The 15,835-nt window shown below is 48.9% G+C and overlaps 5 protein-coding genes across 5 annotated transcripts; 1 reads left to right on the forward strand and 4 right to left on the reverse strand.

Moving 5' to 3' along the window:
- Nucleotides 1–129: 129 nt before the first annotated feature.
- Nucleotides 130–3,421, reverse strand: FPOAC1_002649 (uncharacterized protein; the record flags this gene model as incomplete). Its single annotated transcript, XM_044847225.1, has 7 exons — nt 130–1,195; nt 1,248–2,932; nt 2,989–3,054; nt 3,111–3,129; nt 3,184–3,242; nt 3,297–3,362; nt 3,419–3,421. The coding sequence occupies 7 exons, from the start codon at nt 3,419–3,421 to the stop codon at nt 130–132; spliced, it is 2,964 nt and encodes a 987-aa protein (XP_044713141.1).
- Nucleotides 3,422–5,392: 1,971 nt separating this feature from the next.
- On the reverse strand, nt 5,393–6,999 carry ALG8 (glycosyl transferase; the record flags this gene model as incomplete). Its single annotated transcript, XM_044847226.1, has 3 exons — nt 5,393–6,054; nt 6,103–6,869; nt 6,923–6,999. 3 exons carry the CDS (start codon nt 6,997–6,999, stop codon nt 5,393–5,395), a joined length of 1,506 nt encoding a protein of 501 aa, XP_044713142.1.
- A 985-nt stretch (nt 7,000–7,984) lies between these two features.
- Nucleotides 7,985–9,436, forward strand: FPOAC1_002651 (uncharacterized protein; the record flags this gene model as incomplete). Its single annotated transcript, XM_044847227.1, has 2 exons — nt 7,985–8,079; nt 8,143–9,436. The coding sequence occupies 2 exons, from the start codon at nt 7,985–7,987 to the stop codon at nt 9,434–9,436; spliced, it is 1,389 nt and encodes a 462-aa protein (XP_044713143.1).
- Nucleotides 9,437–9,821: 385 nt separating this feature from the next.
- FPOAC1_002652 (uncharacterized protein) lies at nt 9,822–11,656 on the reverse strand (the record flags this gene model as incomplete). The annotated part of the gene is made up of 5 exons (XM_044847228.1): nt 9,822–10,041; nt 10,093–11,166; nt 11,215–11,341; nt 11,414–11,481; nt 11,556–11,656. The coding sequence occupies 5 exons, from the start codon at nt 11,654–11,656 to the stop codon at nt 9,822–9,824; spliced, it is 1,590 nt and encodes a 529-aa protein (XP_044713144.1).
- Nucleotides 11,657–12,699: 1,043 nt separating this feature from the next.
- On the reverse strand, nt 12,700–15,792 carry FPOAC1_002653 (uncharacterized protein; the record flags this gene model as incomplete). The annotated part of the gene is made up of 4 exons (XM_044847229.1): nt 12,700–13,572; nt 13,624–14,008; nt 14,062–15,445; nt 15,543–15,792. 4 exons carry the CDS (start codon nt 15,790–15,792, stop codon nt 12,700–12,702), a joined length of 2,892 nt encoding a protein of 963 aa, XP_044713145.1.
- Between the last annotated feature and the right edge of the window lie 43 nt (nt 15,793–15,835).

A 15,835-nucleotide genomic window follows, 5' to 3' on the forward strand; every position in this document is an offset into this window, starting at 1 on the left:
CATGTAAATGCATTACCACCTGCGTCCTCGTAAAAACCACCAATATTCTTTTGTATCTTCAGCACGCTTCTTTACTTTGTAATTGATTCTAGCACCAAGTAGTGTTTCTTGGGTGAAATCGAATGCTGCTCATCGTCGTCGAGTCTTAGCTGCTGGGGCTGGGGCGTCGTTAACAGCCTCGCGCTTTCGAGTTTGCTTTCGAGATCGTGGCGGTGGGGGAGGATCACTGTGCAAATGTCCCAGCTCCTCAAGCGCTGTCGTGTTCTCCCACTGGAGACTGCGATAATTGGATGTATCAGGTGACTTATCCCGGATACGTGTACTCATCCGTTTATGAGTTTCCTCCTTCTTGTCGTTCTCTTCCTCGGCTGAGAGGTAGACCTTGCGACTCTGCATGTGCTTGGCAATCTTCTCCTTGAAGGCCAGAAGCTCTTTTCGAAGCTTGAGTTCGTTAAATCCACGAGGATCCAGCCACTTGATAAGCTCATCAACATGTTCAGGCTCTGAGATGTAACCCCATTGATGCGCGTTGAACACACTGGTGTTGGACTCCTCCATGGCCTTCCGTTCAGGCACTGTCATGTTAAATTGTGCCTTGTACTCTTCTTGAAGATCAGCAGGCAAGTCGATGTAACCTTCTCGCTCGAGTTCGTCAGGGCCTTGGACCCAAATCAGACCGTTAGCATAATCTGCTGAGGCTGTTGAGCTGTCAGGAAGGCCACCATAGGGCATGCCGTTCCTTTCAAACCAGTAGTACCGGTTCCAGAACCGATCTTTCCCAAGCACTCGGGTTCTAGGACAATCGGCCTCGCGTAGGTCGTTCTCGATAACAGCAATTTCGTCTTCGCACTTCTTGATGATGTCCTCTTTCTTCTGAATGTCCTTCAAGAGCTTGATGAATTGCTTCGACTGCGCTGGGGGTTTGGGAGTCTTGGCCAACTTGGCAGCCTTCTCCTTCTCCTTCTTGAGAGCTTGCTCTTCCTCTTGCTTGCGCTGCTTAGCTGTGAGAGGTCGTCGGCGCTTTCTAGTCGTCGGGTCCTCTTCAGTCTCTTCCCCATCGGCTTCTCGAGACATGATTGAATCGTCAGGCTCGGCCATCTTCACGTCGCCGTCCTCTTCCTTTGGTGGCGAGGGAGGCATGTTGTCTGGCAGCAAAATCTTCTTCTGCTCGTTGAGCTGACGCAGATCCTCAATGCTGTGGAGATTGTTAGCACAAATCAACAACCGGCATCTTCTTTCCAACTTACGCTTGCTTGCGCTGCCGCTGCCATTCAATTCTCTCCTTGCGGTATGTGGTCATAGTTTCGCTGCAGTCCTCCATGTAGCCTCGCATAGCCTTAGTCTCAGTAGTCAGCATGCAGATAATTTGTAGAACTTTGACGCGTTGATTAATGTCGAGCTGAGCATATCGCTGCTTGACAGTTTCTTGTGTGGCATCGACACCAGCTGGTACGAGCAGGTGCAATATTTCTTCGCAGACATCGTGCTGGCGTTCGTTCTCTGACAGCTGATGAAGGAGGCCCACCAGGATTCGCTCCCAGCCTCCATTGGCAAAGTCTCGCTTTCGAAGATGCTCGATCCAATCGTAATCCTCCAAAAGTTGTTCGGCGCGATGCTTAGTCTCTTCCTCACTCTCCTTCTCAGCAGCAGCAGCTTCAGCAGCCAGTCTCTCTGCTTCAGCCTTGGCGAGACTGCTACGAGTGGCTCGTCTGCCTGGTTTGACTTCTGGCTCCGGAGTAGGCAGTGCACTGGCATCTTCGTCTTCCTCGTCGTCGCTATCTTCTTCGTCGACTTCAGGTAGATTAATTCGCACCTTTCCACCGTCGGCTTCTGAGTCTACCAAAATCTTCAAAACTGAGCAGTGAATCTCGTCAATGAGCTGGATTGGCACTTTTTCCGAAGCAACGCAGAGTGCCTCAACATAATCGTCGAAAGTGAAAGAGTCCAGCTTGAAGACCTCACAGTACACATTGAGTGTATCCCAGGTCTCGAGTAATGGTCCGATGGATTCCATGTTAATCTTGTCGGAGAAATCGTCCTGGATTGCGTCGTCATTTTCGACCTTGGCTGGAGGGTTTCTGCAGAGGAATTTGAGAGGTGGACGCTTTCGATCATCCCGGGGCTCAAGCTGTAGATCCTCAATAGGGTACTTTGGAGGAGGGGGAGGTGGTGGCGGTGGAGTGGGCTCGCGTTGGACGGGTGTCTGGATGCCATAGTCTGAAGGTGAGCTAAATGGGTTGCCTCCATGAACAGGCATATTAAGAGGCCACTTGAGTCCCTTGGATCCTGATCCATGCTGCCCTGGCTTCGCCTTGCTCTTAGGAGCTGGCTTGAGTTCCGGAAGACGAACTGGACCGGATTGAAGTGCCGAGGTCAAGTCGTGGCCGTTGACCTCATGATTGATGTGCGCTCTCTTCTGTGCCTGGAGTTGTTTGCGCTCCATAACCTTGGTGTCGTATCGAAGATGAGGAGGCACGCGAGTGTCAATGTGATACTGGCTTGCGTAATCGTGCTTGACCAGCCATGGTGCACCGTTCCATGCATCACGAGTGACTGTCTTTTTAATGAAAGATCTGAGCATTGCCTTTGTGAAGATGCCTCGGTCTCGGCAGATATGTTCATCCGTAACTATTGTCTCCTCTTCTGAATCATTGAGATCCACGAGGTAGCGTGTTGTGGGTAGAGAATGGCTTCCATCAGGAAGAGCGCGGGGACCGAATGTTGTCTTATCGCGCACCAAACCGTGAGCGCGATCACCCCCCTTCATGGTCACTGTGACCTCCTCACCAGGGTAGTAGTCATGTTTGAACTCGTCGTAGATTTGATCGACGAGGTTATCAAGGCGAGAAATAGTCTGAAACTGCACCTTACGCAGTATAGGACCTTTCAGCGCCTCGGGAAACGAAGCTTCAACTTCTTTGCCACCCGCAAGCTAAATGGTCATGTAAGTCCAGAACGTTAAAATTAGGGTTGACGGGCGGTACAAACCTCACTCTTCAACGCCTCAAAAAAAGTCAAACCAGAATGACCTGTGATTTGATCGTTGAAACGACGCTATGGAGTAGGTCAGCAAGGAGTAATGTGATATGAAACCAGGCATCGTGGCTAACCTGTTTGTAGAAATCCATGCTAAGAATAGTGTAAGCGAAGTGCACATGGGATTGGCTCGCGAATCGAACTCACCGATCAAGATAGCTATCATAAGAGGTGAAAACCTCCCCTGTTTGAGGAATATGCCAAACCTATCACTGGTTAGTGGTTACGCAAAACCTGGAGCTCCCTGTGCGCAGTCATACCTCGGCGTTCTCATCCTCAATCTCCACGGCCGGCAAGAAGCGGACGGGTTTGCGTTTAAAGAGAACCTTGAAATATCAAGTCAGTAAAAGGAAAGTGGTAAGTAAGCAACGGAAGCGCATACCATCGTCTAGTATCGTAGGCGCAAGTGGCCGGTGTGGAAGTGTCAAAGAAATCACCTGCAAGGCTGAAGGTGTAGCCTTTCCCCCACTAATAAGAATGTCGGTTCAGTATGCCGATATATGGTAGCATGAGCAGGCAGATACTGAAGCAAGAATGTGGTGGGAAAACGCGAGAGCAGGAATTCGTGCTAAAGCGAAATTTGGGGCCGTTTGTTGAGGGGGCAGATCAAGAAGAGCGAACGCGGGCGCGCAGGTGGGAAACAAATCGGGGGTGGGCTCCTCTTCTCGAGAGTAATGCGATGGAGCCCAGGCCTAGGCAGGATCGAGGCGACTTACACGGCTGAGGCTGATCAGGGTATAAGACGCGAAAAAGATGCTGTATAAGTCGGCTTGGCCTGGTGAGTGTGAGGGAAGCAATGGTCGTGAGGAGAGTGAGAGTGACAATGATGTAGGTAGGAGAAGAAAAAGAAGAGCCCAAGGAGGAAAGAAAGGAAGGAAAAGAAGCGGGCTTCCCATGGACTGGACGCGACGGGAGTTTAACGGCTGCTCGCCAGGGTTCCGGGGATGGTGGGTGGAGTCACTGAGAGCTGAGGGATACTTGTAACGTCACTAGTGTCCCGCCCATGATTCAGTATCTCGTTTGTACAAGTAACATCCACTCTAATCCTGTACCTTGCGTTTGTTAGTGCATCAGGCCCAGGTTCACGGGAGGTATTGAAGTAGATGGTATCCAAACTTTACATCAAAATAACATATAGGATAAACTATCAAAAGACGCCCTTCTTTCTGATTATACTGGAGAATATGCACCTTCTTTTAAAACGATCACATCTCATTAATTAATGCTTTGCTGTCATCCTAGCCAGCGCGTCAATCAAAAATGCCATCCAGTCCCAGATTTTTTTTTAGCTTAGCTCCTCATGGGGTCCGCCAACCCCTGCGGCCCGCCGGTCCTCCTCCTCACGGCCTTAGATCCATCATTCAACTTTGCCCGCCTATAAAACCAGTACAAGTCGACTTTTTGCCAACGTTCTTGGGCTCATTTTAATCCTTGCACAATTTCGGACTCAACCAGCGGTACAAGCGTCTTGATAAACGAGTATTTGAGAAATTACACTGGATATAGCTATATCTTGAAATGTCCCCGGACACTCGGCATACCATCATCTCGGGACGCCAAGTAAGCTTCTGATACAAACACCACGCATTCTACAAAGAAACAAACACATTTGAGTAATACAAGAGTCTCCAAGGATATTGCATTATCAATAAAGTTGATCTATTGTTCCAAACTATTGCTATGCAAATGCATCATGACATAGAACTTTGCAGGTTTCCGCCACCAACTTGTCTAAGCCATGTGCCATTGCGATACAACCCACTGCCGCAACAGGTCCTAATGAAGTTGGATAACCATGTTAAGATGCATGATTACAAAATACGTCCTTCTACTGCAGTTTTTGACACTGGCATAAATACTACCAATGCAGCTCCCAAGCTAAACCCGGAGTCTCCTCCAGGGCTGGGGAGCTCCACATTTCAGATCGCCAATTTATTCCACCGCCACCTGCTGGGCACTTGTGAAGCTGAAGATGCTTCAACATAAGATGACGGTGTTGATCAGGTGGCGTGTATGACCCAAAGTCATAATTTCATATATCTTGAGGATTGAACTTGATATTTGAGGCTCGTATAGACGTCATGACAGACAATCGATATACTCTTAGTTCCTGCCAGCTCACAAGTTAAGTCTACAGCTAACTCTGACAAGCTTTTGTGATTTGGGACAACTCCCCCCTTGCACACTATTAATTATGCTCACCTCTTACTGCCTTTGTTTTCTTACCGGAATGCTGCATTCCTTCCAATCAAACTACGTCTTGATTAACTTGCCCAATACTTCAAAAAGGTCACAGTGAGTCTGTCCAGTTTTGAAAATGGGAAATCTATTTGGGTATCTTGATATCTGCTTCAGCTTACGCAGTGAAATAAACAACCATATATCCAACCCAACTTCCAACCACACCTATCGCCGAGTACGAGCTCGTAAACATCAATGGGATAAACTCATAATCCTTTCCGAAAATAAGGTGGTGTAGAAGAGAGCAGTAGAGAATAAGCGGGATGCTTATAGCGATGTAAAGAGTGCTGAAGCGGTCCAGGAGGAAGATTCTAGGCTTGTTGGAAGCAGGGGCAAGTCGGCCAAACGCCAAGAGGAATACCACCAACCAGACAATAGTATAAATGGTTTTGATAGGGAACTCCGCCGGTGTGAAAAGGAGTGGGAAGAGTGACACATGGCCGGCAACGACCAGTGGTCGAAAGGCTCCGAGATGACGCCTATCCCGAAGGGCAATGAGACTGAAGGGGATAATGACGAGAAGAATAGCCTTTTCGTGCACATGCCAGCCGAACAAGAAGGAAGAGTAACCACACAAGGTGACAGCTCCGATGAAAGTTTCCCAAGTCGGTTGGAAGAAGAGCTTGATCAGAGGCACGACCTGGAAAAACAAGGTGAGAACAAAGCAGGTTCGCGGACTGATCTCTGGCAGCACGGCGAAGGCCGTATCTCCAACTAAACCACGGGTGACACTTTGCAATGCACTCTTGTTGACAGCCCATCCAATTCTTGGTGCAACTATGATAGGTTAGATATACGCGCTTGTGCAGTAGAAACGTCACGTACCGTGGATAAGGATTCGGTCAGCAAAGGAGTAGAGAGCCCAGACGTTAGGCGCCCAGTAAGCATGGCAAAGTCCACGGGAGAAGGGGAACAGTCGACTTGAAAGCTGAGGGATTTGACCCATAGCAGCAAACGGACCAAAGGCAGCTCCAAAGATTGTTCCAATACCCAAGCCCAGCTTGATCGAGTTCAAAAATCGGATGCGGAAGATAGATTTGGAAGACAGGCAATATGCTCGCAGCAGATAGACAAAATAGGCTGGGGCCAAGTACAAGTAGATATGCTTGAAGCAGAGCAGGGCAGCAAAGATGAGTCCACTGCTCAATAGCTCACTCTTTTCGCGCGCCAGAACAAGCGACATGACGAGAATGCCGTACATGAAGCCATTGTACTGAAAGTGGATATGGTCGATGATGAGAAGTCCTGGGGAGAGAATAATTGACAAAGCGGCGGTCTGAGCAGCACGGCGAGACTTGAGGGGAGCAGTTTCGATAAAGGTCTGAAGCGCCCACACCAGAACAAGCTCGGTGATTATGACAGAAGCACGTTGAAAGTAGACGGTCTGCCAGCTATCGTAGTCGAGATTGTAGACCTTGACCATGAGGGGATCTACGAGACGAGCGACGTGGGCAAGTATCCATTCGAAATAGGCGAAGAAGGGAGGATAATCCAGTGTCCATTCTGAAGTCTTTTCGACATACCACTTCTCCAAAGGAAGGCTGTTTGTGATGGCGAGCCAATTGCGATGAACTTCGAAGTCGGTGGATTTGCTGCGGACGGGGATTAGCGACGCGACAGTCAAGACAGATTGATGGCGACTCACTATGCGGGGAACAACAGGATCTTGAATGCAGCAGCGACAAGCGCAATCTGCGCAAGTGTCGGATAGTGCTCGCTCATGATGCGCGGTGACGAATTTTGTTGTCGCTGAGCTGTGGTAGTCACCTCATATCATGACCTTCTTTTTCGACTGCGTGGGATTATTAGATACAAGTCATGAGGAGATGGAGATTGGCTCGTGTTCTTTTTGGGAACCTGGCCTAACCTAAATAATGGTCCCCACTAAATTGATATACCCTGGGATTGACATTGACAGCTCTGGAACTTGCGGGGGGGTCTCATGTACAAACCAAGTAAGCTCCTTGTTAGACAGAGTTTGTGCAACTGTGAATAACATCGATTCGATGATCAATCCGTACCGTTCCTAAGTATTAAGCGAATTACACTGTTCAATCGCCAACGCATTAAAAAGGGGCTCTTGTATGTAAAACTTACAAGCTATTACGGCCCGAGCTCTATTCGTCCAGCTTCCTCGACTACTCGAGTCCACCAATCATAGCCTCTGCTGAGCTTCACCAAGTCTAAAGCTACTACAGTAGCCTGTCGACATGGTTAGAGGTACGCCACAGAACCCCTTCAAGGCTGAGCTGAATGGCTCGCATGTGGCTTCATTAACCCCATTCCTTCTGTGTCCTCATGAGATGTCTTTCTGTCTCTTGAATTTCTAGTTGACGGCTCATTGTTGATGACATTGTTGGATAAAATCGTTCATGTCTATCTGATTCGTTATTTATGCCTCGCCAAAAGCCTGTAATTACCAATTCTTCAACCGGCAACCTACCTGTATCCCCCCGCTCTTGGAACACCATCTTCTAGTTACCTATTTCGGAGCTGCATACTGTTTCCAGGGGCTACATAGTGCAAAGTGTCCTCAGCCTTGCCTCCACCATCTCGGCTCGTATCTTCCACTTCCCGAGCCTTCTTGTACGACTCGCCTTTTTTTGTTTTTGGGAGGAAAAGGAGTGTTATTTCAAGTCGTGTCTGTGGTTGATTCCTTGACATATCCCTGTTTTTGTTCGTTTTATTTGTCCATTAGAGAGCTACCATGAAGGTCTCTTTCTCTTTGGCTGCGCTGCTGGCAGCAAGCCTGTCACAGGCCCAATATCTCATCAGCGAGCTTAGTTTTGGTCATGCTGGAAGGTTTGTTCTGCACCTATATTAACACTATCAGAGAAACGTTGTTAACCCCTATTTCACTCACAGGATAAGTCCCGCCGAGTCTCGTGGACAGATCCCCAACTTCGCCGTCCAGGGCAACCCAAACACTCCCGAGGTTCTCTCCAACCGAATTATCCTCACTCCTCTCGCTCCTGGTAACCAGCGTGGTGCCGTTTGGGGTCAGCAGCCTTTGCTCCGTACCCAATGGATCGCCGACGTCGACTTCCGAGCCAACGGCCCCGATCGCGGTCGTGGTAACCTCAACATCTGGCTTGTTCGCAATGGTCCTGCTACGATCGGCGCTGGAAGCATCTACACAGTTGGCAAGTTTGACGGTCTTGCTCTGGTTATCGACACATCTGGCGGTTCTAGTGGTATGGTTCGCGCTTTCTTGAACGACGGAAACACCGATTATTCTCGACAGAACAACGTTGATGAGCTCTCATTCGGCCACTGCCCATACAACTACCGCAACCTCGGTCGACCTTCGCAGGTCAAGCTTCGACAGACTGCCAGGTCTTTCCGCGTTGAATTGGACGGCAAGCTTTGCTTTGAGTCCGATAAGATCAGCATTCCTACCGGCTACCAGTTTGGTGTCACTGCTGCCACCCCTGACAACCCTGACTCTTTCGAGGTCTTCAAGATGGTCGTCATGGCTGATAACAGCGACACTGGTGCTGTTCGCAATGATCCTCCCAAGCAGCAGAACCAGAACCAGAACCAGAACCAGAACCAGAACCAGAACCAGAATCAGAACCAAAACCAAAACCAAAACCAAAACCAAAACCAAAACCAAAACCAAAACCAAAACCAGGCCCGTGGCCAGCCTGCCAAAGCCAACTCTAACAATAACAACAGAAACGATGGCGAGTACGCAGACGAGGACCCTGATATCTTCCAAACCTCCAAGGCCCAGTTCATGGATCTGCATAACCGCCTTCAGAACACCAACCACCAACTCTCATCTCTTCAGCGCACCTCTTCCCGTCATCAGCAGCAGGATGAGAAGCGCCATGAAGATTTGACCTCCCTCATCGGCCAGCTCCGTGCCGATATGCGCAAGCTTGATGATATCACCGCTCTTAACACGCGTATCACAGAGCTTGAGAAGGACATTCAGGGTCTCCGAAAGGAACTCACCCGCAAGTTGCAGTCTACAGAGCGCACCTTTAAGACCACGCTCTCCGACCACCACAGCACCCTGTCAGAGGTTGTCATGAGCAAGACTCCTGGTCACAAGTTCCTCATCTTCTCCATCATTGGCACCCAGTGCATTCTAGTCGCTGCCTACGTCGTCTATAAGAGGAGGCGAGCATCCATGCCCAAGAAGTACCTGTAAATAAGGCACAAGAATTAAGAGGAGGATATTAACTGGGTCAGGCAGGGGTTGCGCATTTATTAAGGTGCGGTTCTATGACTTTATACATTGGTTCGTTGTGTTGTTGTGCTTTGTAAATTAACTTAGATGCATGAGCCGTGTGTATACGGGAGAGTCTTTGTGTTTTTTGAAAATCAATAAGGATAAATTTGAATCTATTGCATGACTCGAAAAACTGGAACCCTTTATATTTCAAGAAATCATTCTCATCGTCCAGTATTCGACGTTATTAAACCGCAACGAGACAAGAAGTCTTCCTGCCTATCTATGTGTCATTAGCCCTCGCGGATTCTCTCGTGCCTAAGTAAACCAAACTCGTAAAAAAATTCCAACGCCAGTAAATTTCTCATATCTTCTCAAAACTGCCGTTAATCACATCAAGCATCTCGTCGCCCTTGGGCGCACCAGAGCTCAAGTTCTCATAACCTCCGTGTGTAACAAGGATATCATCCTCGATACGAACACCGCCAACGGGATAATATGTCTCGAGGAGCTCGCGATTGATGAACTTTGCGTGTGTCGAGTTGTTCAGGAAGTACCCCTCAATGAAAGGGCGGCAGAAGTAGCTTGTGCGAATCAGTAGCAGCTCGTGGATGCAGAAGGGGTTAAGTACTTACATTCCTGGCTCGATTGTGACGATCATGTTAGGTTGAAGAGCCTGTCTCGGCTTGGTAGGACCTGTTGTTGAAGCCATGCGGTGCATAGCTACCAGCGCGGCGGCAGTCACCATCTCACGCTTCCCGCCCTCGACGTGAAAGTTGTCTCGCATGAGGAGGCGCTCATCGCCAGTGACATCGTGGACCTCAAGACCAAGGTGATGACCCAGGCCATGGGGAAAGAAAGCTGCAACAGTACCCGCCTTTTGAATCTCGTCAAAGCTACCTTTCAAGAGACCCAGCTTGCGCAGACCCTGAAGAGCCACGTCGCTGGCGTGAAGTTGGAGCTCATAGTAAACAGTGCCGGGCCGGACACGTGCTATACACTCTTCCTGCATGCGCTGCACAATGGAGTAAATTGCAGAAGCTTGCTTTGAGAAAGAGCCGCTAATAGGAAGGGTGCGAGTAATGTCACTGGCATAACATTGGTACTCACATCCAGCATCGACAACCATGAGTTGGTTTCCCTCAAGTGGCTGGTCATTGGACTCGTAGTGCAATATGGAGGCGTTGACACCGGCACCCGCAATGATTGGGTATGCCTGAGCGTGAGCACCACGTGAAGTACAAGCTGCGAGAATGACTGCTGCGACATCCTGCTCGTTACGCATGGTCAGAAGGCGTTCAGCCACCGCACGATGAGCGGCGGCTGAAATGCGTGCAGCACGACGGATGAGCGCAACCTCGTATTCTGTCTTGATTACACGAGCTTGGTCCATGGCAGAGCGTAGCTTGGAGCAGTTGATTTTTGTCTGTCCTCGAGGCCGGTCATGAAGCTTGGGGGCCTGGTCTGTGTGGATAACATAAAGAGTTCTCTCAGGACGGAGCTGGCTGTGAAGGAACTTTTGGAGTTGCGCAGTGTATCTGACATCGTCAACATCGTATTTTCGCATTGCCTCGGCGGCGTCTGGAGTTGGGCCATGGTATAAGACCTGGCGCGGCTCAGCGTAGGGAATCCATAGAATGAGACGGTCCGTAGCGATATCATAAGTGAGAACACAGTCGGGGAAGTTGGCGCCGCTCATATAGTAGAAGCTGGGATTTGGTCAGTAGGGTATTTAGGACAAAGGATGGATAACAGACTATCTCCGTTGCTTGAAAGGAGGTGATTGATCTGAGTCCTCGTAGAGCCGCGTAGGCTCACCTGGAAGATAGATGAGGCCATCGGTAACGCCGAGCTCCTTGACAACCTTGCGCGCGTGAAGTTTTGCTGTGAAATTGTCAATGATCCGTTAATTTGATGGGCCACATGGAGTAGAGTCTCATTTCTAACTCAACATACCGGGATACTTGTTACCGCTACTGCTTTTGCCGCTAGAGTCACCGTCGTTCCTCTTCACCTCAACGCATCTGACTCAAAACTCTGGTCAGTAACTGGAAGTAATTCACTAAAATTTCCAGGTGTGTGTATAAGTGCCACTCACAGCGCATCAAACTCATCCTCAAGCACAAACTCGTAGCTGACCGACGTTCTTTCACGTGCTTGAGGCTTTTCCTCCCCGCAAATAGGCTTGGGCGGTGTCATCTGCGCACACTATAAATGAGGAGCGAACCCGACTCGTAGGAAAATGGATAAAACGAATGGGCTTGATCAAAAAGAAAGGCCGAGATACTAAAAAGAGCTGATTCGAGATGGGCAGTTGGGGAATAAACGTTGCTTTTGTGGAAGACGGTTTCCATGTGATAGCACTAATGCTACAGTAATCAATAAGCTGAGCTCAGCGTATCGTAACGCTGCGATAACGCCTTGTACAAGCCCAACAGCACTAATCCATCCATTTCATGACGCAACCAGATCAGATCGATAAAACGACGTTTTAGTCTTTGATAAAATTGTTGGGGACAAGTTAACCAAGGTACTAGACTAATAGCAACTTCATTGTTTGTCTAAGTTTCTATGGACAAACATGTCCTCCCTCAGAACATCAAAGAAGTTGGCCGCTTAAGGTATGAGAGACGAAGTAAGCATGTCATTCTATACTACCTATTTAGACAAATAATCTCAGGTTATTTATTCTGTACTTAAAGGTTGGAGGTCATATTCTGTTACTCACAATTAGGTAGACTCCGTCTTAGGTACCCATTCACAGATCCATGTCTGCTTAGGAAAGCACCGTCCAGCTCATATTCATTCATTAACATCGCATATTATCGATACAACTAACTGAATGCTTCAGGATGTTTGAAGTCGCCTTATGGCATGTCTCGTTCATTATATCTATACTGGAGCTGGATACAATGCAGTATTGGAATAATCTCCCCATACTACCACACTACCTGGTCAGCTTCTTCCACCACCAAACTCCCAGCAACATGAAGACAATCCAACCGTTGCCTGTATGTACACAAGATCCTACCACCGTCTATGTGCGTTGGCCATATCTAAGAATGTAAGCAATCCCTTGCTGTCAGCCTCAAACAAAGGTATCCCAAGACCCTTAACAATCCAAACACTCCATCCCAAATCAGAATCGCTCTTCCCAAGAAATCAAAATCAAAATCACTAGCCGACGCCTCGCGTGCTTTCCGTCCTCCCGTATCATAAATGGGTATCAAATGTAGCGACCGTTACATTCCTTGGAATCCTCCTCTTCCTGAACCAAAGAAGCCTCCCCAATCCGCCTGCATTCCCTGTTCTGTAAACATTTGTTGTATTTGTCTTTCCTGATGTTGCTGCCTGTGCGCTCGTCGGTGCGCCATTGAATGACCCTGGTGGATAGCGTGCGTCTGTGAAACAGGCCGTCTTTGTTGCATTACTGGCGGTTGGTTGGGCTGCATTGCCATGAGGTTCGCAGGGTTAGCATACATGGGTTGAGGCGACACACCCATCATTCCCTGGCCTTGTTGATGCATCATATAAGGCGGGGGCTGCCCAAAGATCTGACTTTCCACATCGTCAAACGTTCCAGTCAAGAATAGCTGCATGTCCTGACCTTGATCACCAATACTTGTGGTAGGATCCGTCTTGCTGGGGAACCCAAGTTCCATCATAGGCTGGTTAGGATAGGCAAATGGGTCTTCCGAAGGAAACATGAGCGAATCGAGTTTGTTGACTGGGTTGTGCATGCCCATAGGCTGTCCACCATAGGAGAATCGCTGAGCGCTTGTTGCTGTGCTGGTTGTCGACTCCGGAGTGCTACGCTGCATATCCGGGCTCATGAAATCGCCAAAGTTGGCAGTGAAAGTGTTGTCCTGGAAGGAGGTAATGCCTCCGCCCTGCATGTCCATGGTACCTTGTGACATAGTTGTTGGATATGAACTTGTCGAAACCTGGCTTGCACGTGTAAAATCGGCGGTTCCAAGCGATGACATGCTTGCTGGGATGGGAACGTGGTGTGAAGAGCCAGAAGAAGGTCGTCCTGTAGGGGCTGATCTCTTCTTTGAAGGTACCTGGCGTAAAGATCCGGTATCGAGTTGCTCTGGGAGTTGATCGAATAGCGCCTATTTGTCATGTCAGTATGAATTACGAATCAAAAGGTAAATAGACCATACCGTGAGAGCACCAGTAACTCGTTCCGCTGACATGCTCTTTTCGGACAGCGCTGCGATCATATCCCTTCCGGCTCGAGCATCCGCGAGAACCTCACTAGACCCAGGTTTCTCAGGATTTTCTGTAGCATAAAAGACAAGCGAAAGAACAGCAAAGAATTCGGTGTACAGCATGAACCAGTACGGCCCACTAAGAACTCTCTGTTTACGAATCTCGAGTCCGATGTGCACAATGTTGCGAGAGACACTGATTGCTGCCGCTGCGCAGGCATACGAAAGCTCGTCAACCTTGGTCCCTTGACTCAGGCGAGGAGAAACATAATGCAAAAACGGCCTGTATAGAACAAGTTGAACATGCGCATACGCAAATCTCAACAAGTGGCGGATTCTAAGCACAGCGTTAGTACAGTCTTGTCCATAACCTATCTTAATTGCACTTACCTGACAGTCTCAATCGGGCCCTCGCCGCTTGGACGCCAATGTTGGGGGAGTCTTTCAAACCAAGAATGAAGTTCAGCTTCGATTTCCTTGATGCGGCCATAGCTAATGAGATAGGTAGAAGCGGGTTTGTTGTCCTTTGTGAGACTCTGACCCAATCCCTTAGTCGGGTAGACATATTTGGTAACCTTGGCCAAGATTTCCATTAATTCGGAGTGAGCATTAAATGCTTGGAAGAATGATGGCGACCCAGGGGGTGGTCGTAGAATACCGGTATGGGTGATGAACTCGTCGTCGACTTCCAAAGGAAATGGTTGATCAATGTCGTCCACATTGAGAAGGAGAGGGAAGCCAAGCAATGTCGATACATAGATATCCATCTGTCGGACTACATAGAAAACGCGCTTCCGGACTTCCTGTTCGATAGGGTCGATCTTTTCATGTTGCAAATGCCGATGGAGACCTATTCGGAGTGATGAGCGCAGTGCGATACCAACGAAGGAGTAGCAGCTGCTAAGGTTCGAGGTAGCTTGGAGAAAAAGAATAATGAATAATAGAGCCTGGAGGGATATGAGATCTCGACAATCCGTCATGTCGTGTAGAACAGATCGGGCGGCATTATAATATTTGAGCCCTTCTTCCGTCGCATCTTGATAGGCCATACTTCGCGGGTCGGTATCGTCCAGGTTGTTGTACATGCAGCCGAGAGCCATAACAGAGAAAAGGAGTCCCAGATACTGTGTTTCTTCCTTTGATAGATTGTCCAGTGGGCGTTCATAAATTTTGTCCATTTGCTCATAAAATGTAGGAACGTGAACAATACGAACGAGGCAGGTCGCGCAGCTGAGGGAATAGTAACAAAGCTTTCGAGTGACGTCCTTTGGCGGAAGTTCGGGGTAACTTGGGGCGATTGAGAATGGTGTCCCGACGGAAGACAGCGAGGGTGAATCGAGGCCGGCCGGTCGTTCGGCACGAGGTAGAAAGGGAGTTTTTGAACTTGGACCAAGCATGCCCCGGAAATGCTCCTTCATGCGCTTCAGGAACACCGCACCGGACGAGATACCGTGGAAATCCCAGCTTCCCTTTTCATCGAGATCGAGTTGACCAACCGAATCAATCATGGAGGTCAGATGGGCATCATTCGGGTCGGATTGACTTGACTGGTGACTTGGTGGGGGCTGTCGGATCTTGGAGGTTTGAGAGCGAGCATTTTCGCGATTGCGAAATTCCTGTTGAATGGCTGGATCGAGGTTCGGATCGGCTAAGTCGACGTCGGGCATAAATTTAGAGAGCAGAGACTCGGCGCGTTGTAATCGACTTTCTAATGCCTCAATGTATTGTGGCGCAGGGTTCCGTCTCCTATTTGAAGGCTTGTCGTACGTGCATTCTGAAGGAAATGGTTAGTAACCGTGCGATATTCCAACAGGAGGGTTGAGAAGCAAAAGCAGGCGATTGAGAAGCCATATATCAGGGGGTCCGCATACCATAGCTGTAGACAGAGCAGTGTGTGCATGGTTGTTTGCCGTCGCATTTGATCTTTTTCCGTCTACATTCGTCGCAAGCGCGTGTTACTCGTCGTCGCTTTTGAATCGGTTGTGATGACGCGCCAGGCTGTCCATTCCCATCATCGTCTAATTCGATGTCGGACTTGATGCTTGCCGAAGGTGATGGGGCATCATCGTGCCAGTCGTGAGAAGATTGGCCGCCGTCATGGGCGGCGGCGTCGAGGGGCATATCGGGCTTGGTTGTATTAGCAATGGACAATAAGTTTGGTCAT

Source organism: Fusarium poae, chromosome 1, assembly GCF_019609905.1.
Source record: "Fusarium poae strain DAOMC 252244 chromosome 1, whole genome shotgun sequence".
NCBI lineage: Eukaryota > Fungi > Ascomycota > Sordariomycetes > Hypocreales > Nectriaceae > Fusarium > Fusarium poae.